Raw genomic sequence first — 23235 nt, forward strand, 5'->3', positions numbered from 1 at the left:
TTTAAGTGGCCATCTGGCATCAGGGCTTGCGACATGGAAGAAGGGACATGTGGAGAAAGAGTGTGCCATTTCTTTCACCTGCAAATGCGGATTGGTGGCAAAATGAACGCTCCCAGACCCCCCACGTTCTTATTGACAAAGTTACATTCTTCTTTTTCAGTTAAATGCGTTGTATTATCCTTCTCGTGCCGAAACCCATTCAAATGGTTATTTGTAGTTCCAAACTCTATTAGCCCTTCGTTCTATCTGTAGACCTAACCAATTAAGACCTATAGTCTACACAGAAAAAACACTTATTAGTCAAAAATGGCACTATCTTTATATAAATTATAGATATATTTACCTTTATACAATATTTATCTTTATACACTATCTTTACTTCAGATAAGTCTTTAGACATTAATGAAGAAACGAATCAACTAGTTTAGTACACAGCAGTGGTATATGGTTATTGACTATAGTCACTTTTTCACAGCATTTCATAGTTCATTTTGGTTCCATATTTCATGGAGTTGTGAATACTATAGTCTGTACCTGCAGTAGTTTGAATTGAATGAATTCTGCCCTGAGTAGTGCACTTTCCTCCAGAAACAGATGGTCTATCTATATTGTGTCGCCCCAAGGCATCCAATTTTACCATCAAAATTATTCATTAAATCTGTCCCAAGGGCTTGCCATTGCCCACCCACTGATAGAATTCCCTTCATGATATAACTTTTTTTCCTCTCCTTTGTCCAGTGCATCATACAGTGACAGTTGATCTGCCTGTAGGGGAGACTAAGTATATAACACACCACACATGGACAAGCAGGCTTTTATTGGCAATAGTTTGGTCTGCACTGTAACGGTTGTCATTACAATGGAATCAAAAGGATGAAAGACCATCTATGTATTAATACTGTCTCGGCCCGTTTTATTAAGCTAGGACGGAATGGTTGTGAGATTTAATCAATAGACCTACTAAGAAGTCAAACATGGATGGAATTCTATCACGATCTCAGCAGAACTTCATTCAGGACCATTTTCTGTCTAGGTTCACTATAGGACATGTTCATAGCAGAAACATCACATTCCCTCTACATGACTGACTTACTCTAGACAAGATACTTGATGTTTCTTGACATGTAGTTGGTTCGATGCCAGTTAGTGCAGTAGCATAAGGGTTTATTTGTCTCTATCCAGAATGAGGACCATTCTGAATGTAACATAGACCAACACTGTAACATAGTAACAATCACCAGCGTGATAAAGGACGTGTTTGTGGAGCAGCACATGAGCAGTTATTTCCCTCTTTGTTGGCCAGAATACCAAGCCCGTCTTATCACACTGACTCACTCGCACAATGACCAGTAAGACCAGTCAACCGGACCTCTACAAAGCACTAGAACCCAGCAGTGTCCCTATAGCAACACCTCTCTCCTCTCCCCTCACCCACCTCCAAAAGCACCACAATGACTGCCACAAAGACCCCCACACTTACACACTACACTTAGAGAGGGGGTGCTATTGTCATGAGCACCCAGGCAGAAGGCAGGCAGGGCCCAGATGGTCATCTGGTCTTTTATCTGTGTGCCTACTACTACTGAAGGAATGGAAGGATCCCCGGAAGGCAAGCGGGATGAGGTCACCATCTGCTGCAGCTGAGGTCATCTGTCCAAAGCTCTGGTATTAGCCACGCCACTGGTCCTTCCATCCACCACCCCCCAAGGTCCAAGACATGAGAGGGGAAGGGGGATCTAGGTGCAATTAACTCTTCCCTCCCTTTGGTCTTCATGGAATAGAGTCTACTCCGGGGGGGGGGGGGCATGGTTAATGTTGTGGGTTTTAAAGGGACAGGACAATGTATCTTAGATGTTATAGCCCTTTAAGGCACCTTCCACACATACAGCTTCCAATGGGACATTGATATGACCTAACTTGGATGTAATAATCTATAACTAATTATTGATGCAAGATCCATGGTTGAACAGAATTGTTTGACAATCACCCCCCAAAAAGTTATGGATATTTGCCACATTCATTTATTGTCAATGCAAAATCTTTATAAAACATGATAGCTACACAATTTGATTGCATTGAAAATCTACATAAAAGCCCTCACCCCGGCCCCAACACTTTAGTTTATGTTTTGACGGTACATACATGGAGAACTTTTGAAAACATATTGTGTTATTATAACTGATTACTTTTGGTATGGACATCATTCCATATTCACCATCAAAACATAGCTACCTTTATACTGAAGTGTTTGCTTTGCATATCAACATATTTCAATCAAATAGAATACTACCTTTACTTTTTGATATTGTAACATTCCAATACTCTTACACAGCTGGAATAATGTTATATATGCACTTTAATCTTATTTCCTTTTGATTGAGGGGAAAGAGTTTGAATATGGCGCTTGCTCACATTTCCAAGAAAAGTTCCCCCGGAACATTGACAATTGCAGTAAATGAGAATTCAGAAACATAATCATATCCAGGATCTATGAAAAATATGTCCTGTCTGTGTATCTAGCTGGCTTGTCCTGTAGGCTAAGGCACTGTTCTGTTCTAGGGAAGGGAGCACTGCCGCTACCTCGCTCTCCAACCAAGGTGCATGAATTGAGGAGCAAACTGAAGCAGATAGGAGATATAGCAACTCTTGGGAGGACATTGAAATTAAATAAAATGATCTTTGTTTAAAGTAGAAGGCCAAAAGCTGAAACGTGTTGGTTCCACTTTTAATAATATATATATATTTTTGGATTTAATTCGATTGTCCTCCAAGAGTTGCTAAATCTCCTGTCTATACGGTTCTTTTCTAGGGCAGGGTTTCCCAAACTCGGTCCTGGGGCCCCCACTGAGTACACGTTTAGTTTTTGCCCTAGCACTATACAGCTGGTTCATTATCATGAAGAACACTGATCTCAGAACAAGACGGAGAGAAAGCGCCAAAGTGGTTTTGGTGTTTCTCGGCTTCAGGAGCTCTTGTCCTGGCTGAGACTGGGGTTGCGGGGTGGATGGATGGTCGATTCAGGAGCTCTTGTCCTGGCTGAGACTGGGGTTGAGGGGTGGATGGAGGGTCGATTCAGGAGCTCTTGTCCTGGCTGAGACTGGGGTTGAGGGGTGGATGGAGGGTCGATTCAGGAGCTCTTGTCCTGGCTGAGACTGGGGTTGAGGGGTGGATGGAGGGTCGATTCAGGAGCTCTTGTCCTGGCTGAGACTGGGGTTGAGGGGTGGATGGATGGTCGATTCAGGAGCTCTTGTCCTGGCTGAGACTGGGGTTGAGGGGTGGATGGAGGGTCGATTCCGGAGCTCTTGTCCTGGCTGAGACTGGGGTTGAGGGGTGGATGGAGGGTCGATTCAGGAGCTCTTGTCCTGGCTGAGACTGGGGTTGAGGGGTGGATGGAGGGTCGATTCAGGAGCTCTTGTCCTGGCTGAGACTGGGGTTGAGGGGTGGATGGAGGGTCGATTCAGGAGCTCTTGTCCTGGCTGAGGCTGGGGTTGAGGGGTGGATGGATGGTCGATTCAGGAGCTCTTGTCCTGGCTGAGGCTGGGGTTTAGGGGTGGATGGATGGTCGATTCAGGAGCTCTTGTCCTGGCTGAGGCTGGGGTTTGGGGGTGGATGGATGGTCGATTCAGGAGCTCTTGTCCTGGCTGAGACTGGGGTTGAGGGGTGGATGGAGGGACGATTCAGGAGCTCTTGTCCTGGCTGAGACTGGGGTTGAGGGGTGGATGGAGGGACGATTCAGGAGCTCTTGTCCTGGCTGAGACTGGGGTTGAGGGGTGGATGGATGGTCGATTCAGGAGCTCTTGTCCTGGCTGAGACTGGGGTTGAGGGGTGGATGGAGGGTCGATTCAGGAGCTCTTGTCCTGGCTGAGGCTGGGGTTGAGGGGTGGATGGATAGTCGATTCAGGAGCTCTTGTCCTGGCTGAGGCTGGGGTTGAGGGGTGGATGGATGGTCGATTCAGGAGCTCTTGTCCTGGCTGAGACTGGGGTTGAGGGGTGGATGGAGGGTCGATTCAGGAGCTCTTGTCCTGGCTGAGGCTGGGGTTGAGGGGTGGATGGATGGTCGATTCAGGAGCTCTTGTCCTGGCTGAGGCTGGGGTTGAGGGGTGGATGGAGGGTCGATTCAGGAGCTCTTGTCCTGGCTGAGGCTGGGGTTGAGGGGTGGATGGATGGTCGATTCAGGAGCTCTTGTCCTGGCTGAGGCTGGGGTTTAGGGGTGGATGGATGGTCAATTCAGGAGCTCTTGTCCTGGCTGAGGCTGGGGTTTAGGGGTGGATGGATGGTCGATTCAGGAGCTCTTGTCCTGGCTGAGACTGGGGTTGAGGGGTGGATGGAGGGACGATTCAGGAGCTCTTGTCCTGGCTGAGGCTGGGGTTGAGGGGTGGATGGAGGGTCGATTCAGGAGCTCTTGTCCTGGCTGAGGCTGGGGTTGAGGGGTGGATGGAGGGTCGATTCAGGAGCTCTTGTCCTGGCTGAGGCTGGGGTTGAGGGGTGGATGGATGGTCGATTCAGGAGCTCTTGTCCTGGCTGAGGCTGGGGTTGAGGGGTGGATGGATAGTCGATTCAGGAGCTCTTGTCCTGGCTGAGGCTGGGGTGCAGGGATGGATGGAGGGTTGCGGTGGAGAGCTGCTCGTAGCTGGGTAGGCTATCCTGGCTGGGGACAACTGCCCTACCCTGTGACCTCCTCCTACCTTGCCCCTGTGCTCCCCCCATGTCCCCCTGCCCCTGGATTGTCCCAGACAACAGCTGGGTAAGGGACTCTGCGATTTGGTTGAGTGTCTGGTCCATGCGTTGTATCTGTAAGTAGATGGACAAACAGAAAAGTCAATGCTGTACAGAATAATATAATAGAATTTCTGTTTTTGCAGAAAATGGAAATGTGTATTCTAATGTTCTCGTTATCGGCCTTTTTCAGGCAAATCACCAAATCCTTTTCATCTTGGGAAAACAAACCAAGACATTATCATACCTCATTAAATGATCAAAATAGTTTTAATGAAAGCCAAAACAAATAGAAAACTTGAAAGGTTTTGTAAATGAAAATCCACCCTGGTTGTCAACTCCTTTTTAGGGATATCATTAGGGGACTGATTATGTCGGTGTAGAGTGAATTCACTCCTATCAGACCTCTGTGCTGGAGAAAAAAACCTGACTGTCCTGTGCAAAGCATCAGTCTGAGCACAGTTGATCCACACTGATGGCTTTTCTATAGTCAAACTGACTTGGCACAAACAGATTTTGGTCAAACCGATTTGGCACAAAATGGCTGCTGTGTGTCACTGAGTTGGGTGCTTAACATTGGCTGTGGTAAGGTGGCACAAAATGGAGGGCTTTGAAATCTGGTTAAAGGCACAATAGAAATGGCACCTGTAGATGAGTAGCTGTACTCTGTTCAGAGGGTGTAACATGGAGTAACGTCCTACCTTGTCCTCCATCCTGTTGAGTCTGGAGCCGATGGTGTTGGTGCCTTTGTCTTTGGCTTTGTCTTTGGCCCCAGGAGCATCATGGTCCAAGTCATAAACCAGCGAAACAAGACGTAACAAGAAACAAGAAGAGACGTAAGATGCTGTGAGATACAGTAGAGATATAGTACTGTGTCCAACCCCTCTAAGATGCTGTAAATTACAGTAGAGATATAGTACACTGTGTCCAGCCCCTCTAAGATGCTGTAAATTACAGTAGATATAGTACACTGTGTCCAGCCCCTCTAAGATGCTGTAAATTACAGTAGATATAGTACACTGTGTCCAGCCCCTCTAAGATGCTGTAAATTACAGTAGATATAGTACACTGTGTCCAACCCCTCTAAGATGCTGTAAATTACAGTAGAGATATAGTACTGTGTCCAACCCCTCTAAGATGCTGTAAATTACAGTAGATATAGTACACTGTGTCCAGCCCCTCTAAGATGCTGTAAATTACAGTAGATATAGTACACTGTGCCCAGCCCCTCTAAGATACTGTAAATTACAGTAGATATAGTACACTGTGTCCAACCCCTCTAAGATGCTGTAAATTACAGTAGAGATATAGTACTGTGTCCAGCCCCTCTAAGATGCTGTAAATTACAGTAGAGATATAGTACACTGTGTCCAACCCCTCTAAGATGCTGTAAATTACAGTAGAGAACTGTTTACCTGAGCTAGTCTGGAAGAGGGTTAGCTTCCCTAGAGACTGGTCCAGTCTAGAGGAGAATTAAACACATTGAATGCAGTGCATTGGGTTATATACAGGTGCAGTCACGGCACAGCATGCCGCACTTAACTGGGTCAAAATCTGAGAGAAAGGCAGACACAAAATGTAATTTCCGTGGTGATGAGGATATTTATTGTTTCAATTTAATGCAGTAAAAAAAAATCTCTGTGGATTTTGACCCAGACGAGTGTGAGAAAAAAAAAAGACTGCATCCCCACTGGGCAAAAACTGGTTGAAACAACGTTGTTTCCACATAATTTAAACCCTCAAAAAGCTATGTGATGACGTTGTATCAACGTAGAAAACTAATTGGTTTTGCAAAACATCACCAACGTGAGGGCATTCGTCTTTTTTTCACCCAACTTTTAACCTAAATCTAATGACATGGTGATTTTTAGTTGTTGATTTGACGTTGTATTCACATTAGCTGACAACTCAACTAAATGTAAATCAAACTAGATGTTGAACTGACGTCTGTGCCCAGTGGGTCTGTAGTGTGCAAGTCATATGCACTTTAATCAGTGAGTTAATTGCAATGGATGAGCTAACCCGCATAAAGACCTTGATATCAATTTGAAATGAACGGGACTTAGGAGACAGCTTGAGATGCAGCCCACCTCCTCTGTAGCTCCTTGATGCGCACCATGAGATTCAGGTGTCCTTGGGAATACTGCTCGATCACGTCTCGCACGTCATAGGGCTTACGTGCTTGCTGCAGAACACACACAGTGTTAATCACCCTCAGCAGTAAAAACTCTAAAGAAGTCAACAGATCAAAAAGCTGACATCTTGTAAAATAAGTCTTTCTAACAGTTTGTGAAAAGAAGTTTGAGTTGCAGACTAGAGAATATATGAAAAGATCTCTCTCTGATGTAAGCACATCAGACAGTCATACCACACACACACACACACACACACACAATTATTGAAAGCAGTCAAGACAATACACAGACACCCCCCCAAAAATGACATATTGCAGCTTTAAAGCTGAGAACTATGACTTAAAACACTCATGGTGTTAGCCCACTTTAATCTGAGAGCTATGACTTAAAACACTCATGGTGTTAGCCCACTTTAATCTGAGAGCTATGACTTAAAACACTCATGGTGTTAACCCACTTTAATCTGAGAGCTATGACTTAAAACACTCATGGTGTTAACCCACTAATCTGAGAACTATAATTTAAAACACTCATGGTGTTAACCCACTAATCTGAGAGCTATGACTTAAAACACTCATGGTGTTAACCGACTTTAACCTGAGAACTATAATTTAAAACACTCATGGTGTTAACCCACTAATCTGAGAACTATAATTTAAAACACTCGTGGTGTTAACCCACTAATCTGAGAACTATAATTTAAAACACTCGTGGTGTTAACCCACTAATCTGAGAACTATAATTTAAAACACTCGTGGTGTTAACCCACTAATCGGAGAACTATGACTTAAAACACTCGTGGTGTTAACCCACTGAGTGTTTTTTCCCCTGTCATATACCGACATGATGTACAGCAGTGGTGTAAAGTACTTAAGTAAAAATACTTTAAGGTACTACTTAAGTCGTTATTTGGGGTACTGTACTTTACGATTTATATTTTTGACAACTTTTACTGCACTACATTCCTAAAGAAAATATTGTACTTTTTACTCCATACATTTTCCTTGACACCCAAAAGTACTTGTTAGGAAAAGTCAAATTCACACACTTATCAAGAGAACATCCCCGGGCATCCCTACTGCCTCTGATCTGGCGGACTCAAATGCTTTGTTTGTAAATTATGTCTGAATGTTGGAGTGTGCCCCTGGCGTTTCATGAATTAAAATAACAAGAAAATGGTGCCATCTGGTTTGCTTAATATAAGGAATTTGGAATGATTTATACTTTGACTTTTGATACTTAAGTATATTTTAGAAATTATATTTACTTTTGATACTTAAGTATATTTTAAACCAAATACTTTTAGACTTTTACTCAAGTAGAATTTTACTGGTTGACTTTTACTTGAGTCATTTTCTATTAAGGTATCTTTACTTTTACTCAAGTATGACAGGTACTTTTTCCACCACTGATGTTCAGTATCTATCCTTCATGAGCCACTAGGTGTGTTTGACTGTAGAGTCAGTTTCTCTGTGCATACCGTGCAGTGTGCTAACAGGGTAGAGCAGTGCAGCAGTGGGCCTGTAGCCAGTAGAGTAGCTACCTCAGCTGAACTCAGGCCTCAACTGACGTGGACTTAGACGTTACGGTACTTCAACACAGCCTCACAGTAGATGGTGTTCCAAATATATATATGTGTCACCAGATCAAACACACCTACTTCACACCAAACATAAAGACATTCTACACACACACACACACACACACACACACACACACACACACACACACACACACACACACACACACACACACACACACACGGGAACATCACCAGTCTCTTCAACTAAAACCCTGGGAACACACTACAGAGTATTCTAGAACCCTAAAGACAGCCTGATCACTCAAACACTAAGCCCATACACACAACCATAATAACACTACAATCCAAAACCAAGTCCAAATCCCCCCCACCACCACCCTCCCACCCCCCACACACACAACTGAGAACCCAGACACACACAGACTCAAAGGCAAACACACAACTTGAGTGATGTCCGCTGTTCTGCTTTTCAGCCTGAGGGAAGAGTCTCTTCATTGATTGACTATGTTAGTTTTAGGTTGAGCTCCACAACACCCGCTCAGACAGCAGTGTGAAGCTGCCTGTTTGTCCTGTAGTCCCGGTGTGACTTGATCAAGGCAGCCTGTGCGGAAGGCAAACAGTCACACCGAAGTGAGGACAGGCAGACCCGTTAAGAGGACATGAGGACAGGCAGTCCCATTAAGAGGAGGGTAAACAGTCATCAGCGTGACATCATTGTCCCAAGCGCTACCTAGCGCTAGTCTGCGGCTAACAGCCTGCTGATAAAACAGGATATGCTGTGTGTTGACTGCTGAGGGCAACCAGAAAGAACCAGGATGGGGGGGGGACGTCTGAATGTATGGAGTGGATTGTAATGTTGTTAGGGTAGAGAGGGAAAGAGGAAAGAGCTGAAATAGCAGTAGCCTTCATACCTGGGTGCAAATACATGTGTACTTTAGTATTTATTTAAATACTTTTTTCTGTGTATTTGAGTATTTTCAAATAAACAGCCCAAAACAAGTACTTTTATTTGAGGATTTGAATGGTTATTTGTAAAAACATATTGTCGACCTAAATGTATGTGAAAGTACTTTCAAATTATTCAAATGTATGGGTTAAATGCATTCGAGTCAGTGTATTTGAGTATTTGTTTTATACTTTCCAAGTGTATTTACAAATACATTTCAATATTTAACTACTTGTTTTTTTTCAAATATCTGAATACTTCTTTTGAAATGTACTGAAAAGTAATTAAAATACCTGAAATAGTATTTGAACCCAGGTGTGGTAGCCTATACCAGAATGTAGGTAGTGGTATCTGTCAATACAGTGGATCGTTCTGCTGGTCAAAAACACTCCTACAAACAACGTACCCACCTGGAATCTCTTCTTGGCGACAAAGTAGCGCATCCGTAGGATCACGTGGATAGCTGCTCTGTGAGTCTCCTGCAGCCTGCGTGAGATAGATGGCTATGAGTGATTTTTATAGCAAAGTATTCAGAAAGTATTCACACCCCTTTACTTTTTACACATTTAGTTGTGTTACAGCCTGAATTTAAAATAGATTAAACGTTTTTAAAAAAATGGTGTCACTGGCCTACACACAATACCCTATAATGTCAAAGTGGAATTGTGTTTTTCTATTTTTGTTTACAAATTAATTAAAAATGACAAGCTGAAATGTCTTGAGTCAATAAGTATTCAACCCCTTTGTTATGGCAAGGCTAAATAAGTTCAGGAGTAAAACAGTTTCTTAACAAGTCACATAATAAGTTTCATGGACTCACTCTGTGTGCAATAATAATATATTTGTGAATGACTACCTCATCTCTGTACACCACACAAACAATTATCTGTAAAGTCCCTCAGTCGAGCAGTGAATTTCAAACACAGATTCAACCACAAGGACCAGGGAGATTATCCAATGCCTCACAAAGAAGGGCACCTATTGGTATACGGATAAAAATAAAAAGCAGACATTGAATATCCCTTTGAGCATGGTGAAGTTATTAATTACACTTTGGATGGTGTATCAATACAACCAGTCACTACAAAGATACAGGTGTCCTTCCTAACTCAGTTGACAGAAAGGAAGGAAACCGCTCAGGGATTTCACCATGAGGCCCATGGTGACTTTAAAACAGTTACAGAGTTGAATGGTTGTGATAGGAGAAAACTGAGGATGGATCAACAACATCTGTAGTTACTCCACAATACTGATCTAAATAACAGCGTGAAAAAAAGGAAGCCTGTACAGAATAGAAGTATTCCAAAACATTCATCTGTATGCAACAATGCACTAAAGTAATACTTCAAAACAATGTGGCAAAGCAATTCACTTTTCGTCCTAAATACAAAGTGTTATGTTTGGGGAAAATACAATAAAACACATTACTGAGTACCCCTCTCCATATTTTCAAGCACAGTGGTGGCTGCATCATGTTATGGGTATGCTTGTAATCGTTAAGGACCGGGGGAGTATTTCAGGATAAAAAATAAACTGAATGGAGCTAAACACAGGCAAAATCCTAGAGGAAAACCAGTTTCAGTCTGCTTTCCACCAGACACTGGGAAATTAATTAACCTTTCAGCAGGACAATAACCTAAAACACAAGGCCAAATATACACTGGAGTTGCTTACCAACTATCCAGGAATATTCTCAAGTCAAAACTAGTCAAGTAAACAATACAGTCACAAGGAAATTCATTTGTACAGTACCCTACAACAGTGGTTCTCAACTGGTTTTGCCTCGGGATCCAAATTGAACCAGGTCGTCTCAGTCGCACCCCAATATTCGCATCGCGAAAAATAATCGTCAAAATACAATCTGGAAAACTATATTTGTATTTTCAAAGGCTATATTGATAGTAATTGTAGCAATTATATGACAAGGGAACAACATTCCCTACTCTTTCATTGTCAATAATACCATTTTGCCCATATGAAGAATGTTAATAAACTCACTGGCTTGAGACCACAAAATCAACAAACATAGTACTGATAATAGTTCTATACTGGAAATACTGTGATTGAAGAAAACATTTTCAGAAATTAAATTACTCATAAAAATATGTGTTATCATGTCTACATACTTTCTCCTTGTTTTAAGTTATTTGAGTTCAGACCAGAGTATTTCTTAATACATTATTATTACATTTTTTACTCCCATGACCCACTCAAAACCTCCCTCGTCCCAAATTTTGGTTGTGACCCACCAGTTGAGAATCCCTCCCTAGAGCATGAGGGTAATTCTGTAGCTGAAGAGTGTCAGGGTGTGTCAGCATAAATGCTGCCTAAATTCACCCCGGCCTCATTTCTTCTGAATAAACAGATTGAGCCAGATTGAGATGGGGCCATTCCCTACAGACTACACTTCTAGCAGAGTTTAGGGCTAATTATCCTATGAGGCTTCATTCACAGCAATCACTGCCCACTGGACACAGACAAGTTTAACGTTTAGTTTTGATTTACATTTGGTTGAGTTGTAAACTAACGTGAAATAAATGTAAAATTAACAAAAAAATTAACCATGTCATTGGATTTAGGTAAACATTTTGGTGAAAAAGGCAAAGTTCCCTTATGTTGACTTTTTGCAAAACCAATCAGTTTTCCACATTGATTGAACGTCATCACATAAACATTTTTCGGTTGAAATTACATGGAAACAACATTGATTCAACCACTTTTTGCCCAGTGGGTGTCAACTAAGTGGTTTTGCAACATACAGTAAATAAATATATTGATGAATATGTATGTGGCTCAGAAACATTTATGTTTTATACTCAATGTCTCTGTCATTTGCCTCTGATAAAGTGGCTCAAAAAACAAGGGTGGTTCCAAACCTTTAGTGGATCTGTCTTTGAGTGTCATTGTAAACACTAAGCTCAGAGTAGTGCTTTCACTAAGTGGTGGATGGTCATGGTGCTTAGCATCCATTAGAGGGAACCTGTAGTCTGTCAAGTCGCATCACCACGATAGAACCTGTCGTCTGTCTGGCCGCTTCACCACGATAGAACCTGTCGTCTGTCTGGCCGCTTCACCACGATAGAACCTGTCGTCTGTCTGGCCGCTTCAACCCGATAGAACCTGTCGTCTGTCTGGCCGCTTCACCCCGATAGAACCTGTAGTCTGTCTGGCCTCATCACCCCGATAGAACCTGTAGTCTGTCTGGCCTCATCACCCCGATAGAACCTGTAGTCTGTCTGGCCTCATCACCCCGATAGAACCTGTAGTCTGTCTGGCCGCTTCACCCCGATAGAACCTGTAGTCTGCCTGGCCTCATCACCACGATAGAACCTGTAGTCTGTCTGGCCGCTTCACCCCGATAGAACCTGTAGTCTGTCTGGCCTCATCACCACGATAGAACCTGTAGTCTGTCTGGCCTCATCACCCCGATAGAACCTGTAGTCTGTCTGGCCTCATCACCCCGATAGAACCTGTAGTCTGTCTGGCCGCTTCACCCCGATAGAACCTGTAGTCTGTCTGGCCTCATCACCCCGATAGAACCTGTAGTCTGTCTGGCCTCATCACCACGATAGAACCTGTAGTCTGCCTGGCCTCATCACCCCGATAGAACCTGTAGTCTGTCTGGCCTCATCACCCCGATAGAACCTGTAGTCTGTCTGGCCTCATCACCCCGATAGAACCTGTAGTCTGTCTGGCCTCATCACCCCGATAGAACCTGTAGTCTGTCTGGCCGCTTCACCCCGATAGAACCTGTAGTCTGTCTGGCCTCATCACCCCGATAGAACCTGTAGTCTGTCTGGCCTCATCACCCCGATAGAACCTGTAGTCTGTCTGGCCTCATCACCCCGATAGAACCTGTAGTCTGTCTGGCCTCTTCACCCCGATAGAACCTGTAGTCTGTCTGGCCTCATCACCCCGATAGAACCTGTAGTCTGTCTGGCCTCATCACCCCGATAGAACCTGTAGTCTGTCTGGCCTCATCACCCCGATAGAACCTGTAGTCTGCCTGGCCTCATCACCCCGATAGAACCTGTAGTCTGTCAGGCCTCATCACCACGATAGAACCTGTAGTCTGTCTGGCCTCATCACCCCGATAGAACCTGTAGTCTGTCAGGTATCATCACCCTGATAGAACCTGTAGTCTGTCTGGCCTCATCACCCCGATAGAACCTGTAGTCTGTCAGGTATCATCACCCTGATAGAACCTGTAGTCTGTCAGGTATCATCACCCTGATAGAACCTGTAGTCTGTCAGGTATCATCACCCTGATAGAACCTGTAGTCTGTCAGGTATCATCACCCTGATAGAACCTGTAGTCTGTCTGGTCTCATCACCCTGATAGAACCTGTAGTCTGCCTGGCCTCATCACCCCGATAGAACCTGTAGTCTGTCAGGTATCATCACCCTGATAGAAAGGGGGGGTGTGACTGGGAAGGCAACTAAAAGTCTATTCCATTCTGTTACTGGGTAGGCAACTAAAACTCTATTTCATTCTGTTACTGGGTAGGCAACTAAAAGTCTATTTCATTCTGTTACTGGTTAGGCATGTCACAGTATCTAACGAAGGTGGCGCCCCTCCTCGGTCGGGCGGCGCTCGGCGGTCGTCGTCGCCGGCCTATTAGCTGCCACCGATCGTTGTTTCTGTGTCTTTTGGTTTAGTCTGTCTGTCTATCTCGCACCTGTTTTGGTGTTTGTCATTAGTGGGGGGTTATTTAGTGTGTATTTTCAGTTGGGGTTCTCGTGCGGGATTGTTTATTGTCCACTCAGGACAGTTGTGATTGTAAATTGTTATTGTCGATTATTATTGCCGGGCTGCGCCCCGTGCGCTTTTTGTTTCCAGTGCGCTTATTTTGGGAAGGTGTTTTTCCCCTGGCAGACTTCGCCACGCGCCTGGTGCCCTACGGCTATTGCGTGTTACTAATATTATTAAAACACAGTTGCTCCGGCCCTCTGTCTCCTGCTCCTGATTCCACATCTCCACTGGTCCTAGACAGCCGTGACAAGGCAACTAAAAGTCTATTTCATTCTGTTACTGGGTAGGCAACTAAAAGTCTATTTCATTCTGTTACTGGGTAGGCAACTAAAAGTCTATTTCATTCTGTTACTGGGTAGGCAACTAAAAGTCTATTTCATTCTGTTACTGGGTAGGCAACTAAAAGTCTATTTCATTCTGTTACTGGGTAGGCAACTAAAAGTCTATTTCATTCTGTTACTGGGTAGGCAACTAAAAGTCTATTTCATTCTGTTACTTGGTAGGCAACTAAAAGTCTATTTCATTCTGTTACTGGGTAGGCAACTAAAAGTCTATTTCATTCTGTTACTGGGTAGGCAACTAAAAGTCTATTTCATTCTGTCATCCCTGCACTCTTGCAGTAATCTTACCACCCCTACACAGCCAAACACACCAAGCCTAAACCTAGAAGACCCTGAACTAACTTTAACCCCTGGCCTAGACAACCATACACACCAAGCCTAAACCTAGAAGACCCTGCACTAACTTTAACCCCTGGCCTAGACAACCACCCATGGATGTAATCACGCCCGCTCGCCCTCTCTCTCTAACTCTCTCTCCCCCTCTTTCACCAAAGTGACACTTGGGTGACAAGAGGAGAAATGACCTTGGTAGTGTGGGTCTGGACTGTGTCTGTCTGTTTGTCTTTCTGTTTGTTTGTTTGTTGGGGACAACAACAAGGCAAGCATATCAAAGGAGCTGAAAGTGACAGGAAAAGGTCATGTCATTACTGGTGTCAACACCCTGGTCTAAACAGCCACTCCCTCTCTCTCTGATCTCAGAGCAGCTGACACTGTGACCAACACAATGCTAGATGAGGACCTCTGGCAAGCAACGTTGACTCCTCCTACTTTCTTTAGGCCAAAAACATCCAAGATGAGTTAACATCTTTGATTTGACACGTTATGAATGTCTATAGGTGCTACTCTATCTTCATACTAGTAGCTGTCAATGACCGAGTGGGAGTCTTAAACCAAACTACAAACCGCAGCACTATCACAAAAAGTCTATTTCATTCCCTCCCCTGCTATCATTGTGCTAAAGATTGTGGAGTCATTTTGTCTGTTATCTACCAGGGAGCTGAACAGTAGCTGCATGCCATTCATGACCTCTCCAGTGCCCTCCCCTGATGGGAAAGAAAAGAGCTACCTCCTCGACTGCCCACCACTGCAATCAGGATAAGATAAACAGGAACAAATTGGAACCTTATCTTGTTGGTCAAAATACACCACATGTTAACTCATCAAAACAATTGCAAGAAACATTAAAGGCCAGTAGGAAAATCCAGGAACGTTTTACAAATCGCAAATAACTGCTGTGTCATCTGAGCAAAATCTGCCCATAATAAGCCTGCATCTATCTATAGCCAGTAGCTAGTAGACACCCATTGTTGGAGTCACAGGCCCCAATCAACCAATGATATACCTTACTATACCTGACAGTAGCCTATCAGGGTAAAACCATTAGCCTATAACACACAGAGATCACTAGAGGACCTGATGTCATAGATCATCATAGTTACACAGTGTGCTGATAATGGCAGCCATTTTAATGAAGGATATATCAGTCTAATATGCCTAGAAAGTGATTCTTCTTTTTTTTCATCTTTTTTACACAATTTTGTACATTTAACCTTTATTTAACTAGGCAAGTCAGTTAAAAACAAATTCTTATTTACAATGACGGCCTACCCCGGCGAAACCTGGACGACGCTGGGCCAATTGTGTGCCATCAGGCTGGAAATAGAGCACAGACTGAAAGGGAAACAGACTCACTGTGATGATGTCATTATGATGGGACCAATCAGAAAGCATGGTTATAATGATGTCATTATGAAAGGCGCAATCACAGAGCAGGGTTATGACAATGTCATTATGAAGGGACCAATCAGAAAGCAGGGTTATGATGATGTCATTAAGAAAGGCGCAATCACAGAGCAGGGTTATGACAATGTCATTATGAAGGGACCAATCCGAGAGCAGGGTTATGATGATGTCATTATGAATCGATCACTTAGAGAGCATGGTTATAACAATGTCACTATGAAGGAACCAATCAGAGAGCCGGCTTATGATGATGTCATTGTGTCATTGACCCACTGTGACACGTGGGTGATAGACGACATACTGAAAGGGGGAAACAAACTGATGTGACACGTGGGTGATAGATGACATACTGAAAGGGGGAAACAAACTGATGTGACACGTGGGTGATAGACGACAGACTGAAAGGGAAACAAACTGATGTGACACGTGGGTGATAGATGACATACTGAAAGGGGGAAACAAACTGATGTGACACGTGGGTGATAGACGACAGACTGAAAGGGAAACAAACTGATGTGACACGTGGGTGATAGACGACAGACTGAAAGGGAAACAGACTGACTGTGACACGTGGGTGATAGACGACAGACTGAAAGGGAAACAGACTGACTGTGACACGTGGGTGATAGACGACAGACTGAAAGGGAAACAGACTGACTGTGACACGTGGGTGATAGACGACAGACTGAAAGGGAAACAGACTGACTGTGACACGTGGGTGATAGACGACAGACTGAAAGGGAAACAGACTGACTGTGACACGTGGGTGACTGGGGTCAGAACACACTGGTCCTCCTGGTCCAGATCGTCCCCAAAGCTGCTGTTCCTCTGGAGGGGACGAGGGGGCTGCACCTCCAACAAACCAGGGGTCTTTTTCACTGCCAACACACACACACAGTCCCAAGCATCGCAGGCACACACACACTCAGAATATGCATAGCCAAGTGACAGAAGATTTCCCTATGATCTTATAATGTAATTTCAAAAAATCCATGCAACCCTTTCACATTTATATATTTCTGTAGCGAAAACAAAACAGCTCAGTGCTTGTTACCTGGGAGTGGCGAGCTGAATGTAAGGGAGGAAAGAGAGGTCCAGGACTGCTGGGTATCTGTGAGACCAAGAAGAGGAGGGGAGGGAGGGATGGAGACAAACACACAAGAGGATCATGTAGCTAGCAATCTAGTAGATACATGATCCTCTGGGTGGGATGGGAAAGACTGGGAGGCAGGCTTTCTACGGGTCATGGAGGTGGGGGCTAGGCGGGATGGGATGGGAAGCATGGTTTCTGGGTGGGAACGGAGGATGCAGGCAGGTGGATGGGGACTAAGGGGGCAGTGGGTTATCTTTGTATGCATTCAAATATATTTTTTAGAAAGCCTTCTTTGCATTAGCAGTTGTCACAAAGTGCTTTATAGAAACCCAGCCTGAAACACCAACAAGCTACTGAGATAATCATGATAACAAGATAGAATGGTGGCACAACTGGGACATTTTGAAGGGGGTTCCAGAACCACTACAACCTCTATGCTGCTGCCAATGTGCTGGAACCCACACATTCAACTGAAGACTGATTTATCTGCAGTTGACTGACTAAAGGGTTATGTACCTATACACAACTGTACAGAAGGAGCAGGCAGTGAGAGACAGATATAACAGTAACCGAGACAGTGATTGGCCAAGAGGACAGCTGCAGTGATTGGTCAAGAGGACAGTAACAGATGCAGTGATTGGTCAAGAGGACAGTAACAGATGCAGTGATTGGTCAAGAGGACAGTAACAGATGCAGTGATTGGTCAAGAGGGCAGTAACAGATGCAGTGATTGGTCAAGAGGACAGTAACAGTGACTGGACAGGAGGAGTGGACACTAACAGGAGCTCACCACATCCTAGGGCTTCAGCTAAACAGATGCCAGAAACAGCAGATAGGGAAAAAGAGAGGGAGAGAAAGAGAAACAGAGGTAAAGAGAATAGAGAGTGTGTTGAAAACCATGGGAAATGTCTAATTTATGAATTAAATTAATCATAATTCAATTGACAGAAATGGAATTGGCTCTGATAAACCCTGGCAGAGTGCCATTAAAATGTGGGTGAACTGCCCCTTAGGCTACTCCAAGCCACTAAGATGCAGTGTAAATATATATAGCAGAGTACCCTCTCCTACCTGTACACACAGTGCTGTAGACGTCAGAGCTGAGCTCCCTCCCACTATTGAACACAGAGTCGTAGGAGATACTGGGAACAGTGGGAGAACCAGGCCCGTCGTCCTTCTCACTGCTCTTCAACTTCCTCCTCAGCTTCACCTGTTTACAGAGGGACAGACGTGAATGGATGGATGGATGGATGGACGGATGGATGGATGGGCGGGTGGGTGGATGGATGATGGATGAATGGATGGGTGGGTGGGTGGGTTGGTGGGTGGATGATGAATGGATGGATGGATGGGTGGGTCAATGGACGGATGGACAGCGGATGTCTGGATGGGTAAATGGAAGGGTGGGTAGATGGGTGGGTGGATAAATGGATGGGTAGATGAATGGATTGATGAATGAAATAGCATCGATCTGATAACCAGTGATTCTATATGGACAGCTGACCGTTTTCTTGGGCTTGGGACTGGATACAGAGGAGCTGGGCAGAGCAGGTCTCCTCCTCACAAACATCTTGAAGGTGGCCGAGTCAGGGTTCTCCACAGCAAAGACCCTCCACGAAGTCTGGACAGAGAATGTGATCAGGAAGTAAACAGACATTAACATTGCAGGTGACTACTAGAATCTACACCACAGTTGACTCGAGATGAAGGTACTTTTAAGGAATAGTGAGGAACACATCTACCTAACCAAGCTCCACAGCATCTCCAGAATAATAGGTTTCCTGAAATTCAACAGTTGTTGTGAAGTAAAAGAGCATGCTGGTATAACAGAGATAAGAATGGGCCGAAAAGCTCACTTCACGGCTAGCTTGAAATGTCGCCAATTGTGCCATCGAATTGGATCCTTTTCTATAGCTCAACTGGTTCGTACGTTGTCAAGGAGGGCGGTCAAGCGTGTTAGCGAGGCAGAGGGCCCCGGGTTTGAGCTGTGGAACAGACAGTTTACTCTGAGTTGTAATCAGAGAGGAGGAAGCTAATATTGCTTATCTAGCACACTGATGTTGGTTTCACTGGGACTGTCTCTGTCAGACTCACCTGGATGAGAATGGCAGCTGCAGGGATCTGTCTGTTGAAGTGCTTCTGCCTCTGTTTCTGTTGAACCTTCAGGGCAAAGCCTGAACCCAGGATCCCCTGCAAACAAACGCAGAGGATTACTACACTAGAAAAGTGTGGGGTGTTACCGAGTACCATAAAGGGTTCTTCAATTGTCCCCTAAGGAGAACCCTCTGAAAATAACTATTTTGAGTTCCAAGTAGAACCCTTTCACCACCAAAGGGTTCTACCTGGAAGGAAAAAAGGTTATCCTATGGAGACAAATGAATAACCCTTTTTTTGTAAGAGTGTGCTTCACGGTGTTACTGATGAACAAACAGTATCTTTCCACCTGGTTACTCCTGCACTTACAGCTGGTAGGGCGAAGAAGGAGATGGCAAAGACTGAGAAACATGATGCAATGGTTTTACCGATCCACGTCTGAGGCACCTTGTCTCCATAGCCTATAGTTGTGACGGTCACCTGCAAAAGACAAAAGACTGCTAGAAGAGTCATCCCAAACACCTGCCCTGTTAAGTGAAGCCAGACACACACACACACACACACCAGTGGAGGCTGCTGAGGGGAGGACAGCTCATTATAATGGCTGTAACAGAGTAAATGGAACGGCATCAAACACCTGGAAACCATGGAAACCATGTGTTTGATGTATTTGATACCGTTCCACTGATTCCGCTCTAGTCATTACCATGAGCCCGTCCTCCCCAATTAAGGTGCCACCAACCTCCTGTGAAACACAGACACACACACACACACAGCAGCCTTACCACCCCCCACCACAAGGCGTCAGCGTAGCTCTCAAACTCATTGGCTCCATTGCTGTCCACAGCATCCTTCTCTGCCAGGTAAACAAAGTAGGAGGAGAAGATGAGCCCCAGGAAACCAATGTACAGCGTGGTGATGAGCTCCTGGAAACACACACACACACACACACACACACACACACACACACACACACACAAAGGCACACAAAGGCACACGCACACACACACAAAGGCACACGCACACACACACACACACGAGACAAGTTATTTCACATAGTTATCGAGAGAGGAAGAAAGTTATTAATAACGAATAAATTATGAGTGTGTGTTAGTGTTTGTCAACTCTGTTAATCTGTGCAGTGAACAACTCATAATAATAAAAATCCATGGTATTTATATAGCGCTTTTCAAGGATCCAAACTAACCTGCCTGTGGATGAAGACCACAGAGCCCAGCAGACGCCACGTCCCTCCCTGCCGGTCCACATGGAGCATACGCAGGATCTGCAGGAAGCGAATCCCTCTGGAACAAGAACACACTCTCTGTGATCGGGGCTCCAGACAAACATTTTCCCCTGATGGAACTGCTGGCACCAATTTGTTTTTCTGCGCCATCACACAATAGAAAACAATTAGTAATCATCTGATAAAATGATTTAGTTATAGACAGACTACTGAGATGGTATTCAAGAAATAAGTTGTTTCATCTAACATGTCCATGCAGGAATGCATGATTCAACGAATCCAGTGATGTCATGAATTTTGGGACAAATAGTCTATAGTTGTTTTGTTCAATAGAGATACATTTGCCCACATCTTTTATGTGCAATAATATCATAGGCTGATTTATTTAGGACTATTTCACCACCTGAGTAAGTGGAAACCCCAAACACATTAGCTTGATCGCTAACTCTAAAAATAATACCCACTGCTGGTGGCCATGTAGGATTCTAACACTAAAGTCAATAAAAATTGCTTCCAAAGCTGTTTATTACCCGCAATTAGATTTTGAAATGTTACAGCCTATACAATCGGAAGAAAATAAAAATCTCCTGGAATGCGGGGAGAGAGTGAGTAAGTGGCTCGCTCATTACAGCAGCAGGCCCCAGCGAAACAGGCACAGGGGCAGAGACCTTCATTACAGCAGCAGGACCCAGCTAAACAGGCACAGGGGCAGAGACCTTCATTACAGCAGCAGGCCCCAGCTAAACAGGCACAGGGGCAGAGACCTTCATTACAGCAGCAGGCCCCAGCTAAACAGGCACAGGGGCAGAGAACTTCATTACAGGAGTCATGAGGATAATAATGCACATGACTATTTGACCAAATCATGGTTTCAGCCAAGTTTAGAGTGAGGTGACCATGTAGAATGTGCAGCTTGCACCAATGCGACCAATAAAAAAATGTAACTCGCCATAGCCAAGTCAAAGGTGTAGCCAAATGCAACTAAATGGTCGCAGTCTGGAGCCCTGCATGATAGTGCTGGAAACGCAGGAAACTTTGGACATGAGAGTCGAGGGCCAGTGTCTTACCTGACAGCAGACGTGGCAAACACCTGTCCATTGGAGCCTACTACCAGCACGATGATGGAGGCCACCACTACAATCAAATCTGCAGAGAAGCACACAGTAGAGGGGAACCATGTTACAGGAGGGAGACATGTTACAGGAAGGAGCCATGTTACAGGAGGGAGACATGTTACAGGAGGGTGACATGTTACAGGAAGGAGCCATGTTACAGGAGGGAGACATGTTACAGGAGGGAGACATGTTACAGGAGGGAGACATGTTACAGGAAGGAGCCATGTTACAGGAGGGAGACATGTTGCAGGAGGGAGACATGTTACAGGAAGGAGCCATGTTACAGGAGGGAGACATGTTACAGGAAGGTGACATGTTACAGGAAGGAGCCATGTTACAGGAGGGATCCCAGGGTTGTTGAATTGTCACTGTTACTTAATAAGGATTTCTATTTGCATACTGAATGCAAATAATTGGCATTATTGTACATGTTTTTATCTTATTTTATCTGAAGACTAAGGATGCCGTGTGGAGTGTGGAGTTTGTTCCAGGCGCTTGCCGATGATGGAGATAGGCTTCCTGGCAAAGCGCAGCCGGCCCCAGACGCCAACATATTTACTACGGCATCCTGCTGACCACAGCCGCACACCATACTCCACACCGAATAACACCACCAGCGCTATCTCCTGTTAAAGACAGAGGGTGGGGGGGGGGGTTGTAGAGAGAACTTTTGTGAGTGTAATGTTCACTGTTAATTGTTATTGTTTATTATCTATTTCACTTGCTTTGGAAATTTAAACATATGTTTCCCATGCCAATAAAGCCCCTTAAATTGAGAGAGAGAGAGGGAGAGAGAGAGAGAGACAATGAGAGAGAGAGAGAGGAGAGAGAGAGAGAATGTAGGAAAATAGTAAGTGATTATCAGATAGAAAGAGGGAATAGAGCAGGTGATAAAACTAAAGGCTCAGACACACCAACAGCTGGCCCAGAGTACTTAGCACCTCTGAACGTCATTTGAGAACCAAGTGTGCACTGATTTTACATGTAGAATGTTGTGAAATATGTCGTCAGTCAGACATCTCCAGCTGGTGGTCCCTAAAACCCAGCGTGCTGAACTATCTTCAGCCCAGCACTACATCCAGGATGTGTGATGTGTGCCAGCCTTCAGGGAACCACAACAGGACTAATATATGATCGGGCCATGTGTTGTGGTTATTCATGTCACATCACCTAGAACTTTCCTTTTCCAGGAATGAGAATTAGACCAAAAATTAAAGCAAACGCTCTAAGGATGGTGCTGGAGGATGGTGCTGGAGGATTTGTGCTGGACTATCTGACATAAAAAGAAAAGGGGACAGTTAGATGAAAACACTTTATTAAATAAAGGTTCAAATTCAGGTCATGTGACATGATTAACCAAAACCCTGGGCCCTAGTACACTATTGGTAACCAGACCTATTGCTTCTAGTTCCTTTGTCCCTGAATGGATAAAATAACCAATATGTTCCTATACATCAAATGACTCCCAGTGCATGACATGAATCAAATAATGAACTGAAATTAATGCCAA

General features: G+C 44.4%; 1 protein-coding gene across 1 annotated transcript in view; it reads right to left on the minus strand.

Moving 5' to 3' along the window:
• Window positions 1–2001: 2001 nt before the first annotated feature.
• Window positions 2002–23235, minus strand: part of kcnq1.1 (potassium voltage-gated channel, KQT-like subfamily, member 1.1) — a 42984-nt gene continuing 21750 nt past the window's right edge. The window contains exons 3-18 of the mRNA XM_045689598.1: window positions 22225–22351; window positions 21678–21756; window positions 20572–20668; window positions 20150–20290; window positions 19734–19844; window positions 19365–19460; window positions 18775–18891; window positions 18342–18480; window positions 18061–18078; window positions 17232–17288; window positions 16932–17055; window positions 9751–9826; window positions 6807–6901; window positions 6132–6178; window positions 5418–5479; window positions 2002–4791 (exon numbers count right to left, since the gene is read on the minus strand). Of these exons, the coding sequence (XP_045545554.1) occupies window positions 4558–4791; window positions 5418–5479; window positions 6132–6178; window positions 6807–6901; window positions 9751–9826; window positions 16932–17055; window positions 17232–17288; window positions 18061–18078; window positions 18342–18480; window positions 18775–18891; window positions 19365–19460; window positions 19734–19844; window positions 20150–20290; window positions 20572–20668; window positions 21678–21756; window positions 22225–22351 (1620 nt within the window). The 3' untranslated portion in view covers window positions 2002–4557. The remainder of the gene's footprint in view (window positions 4792–5417; window positions 5480–6131; window positions 6179–6806; window positions 6902–9750; window positions 9827–16931; window positions 17056–17231; window positions 17289–18060; window positions 18079–18341; window positions 18481–18774; window positions 18892–19364; window positions 19461–19733; window positions 19845–20149; window positions 20291–20571; window positions 20669–21677; window positions 21757–22224; window positions 22352–23235) is intronic.

Source organism: Salmo salar, chromosome ssa11 (assembly GCF_905237065.1).
Source record: "Salmo salar chromosome ssa11, Ssal_v3.1, whole genome shotgun sequence".
NCBI classification, from domain to species: domain Eukaryota; kingdom Metazoa; phylum Chordata; class Actinopteri; order Salmoniformes; family Salmonidae; genus Salmo; species Salmo salar.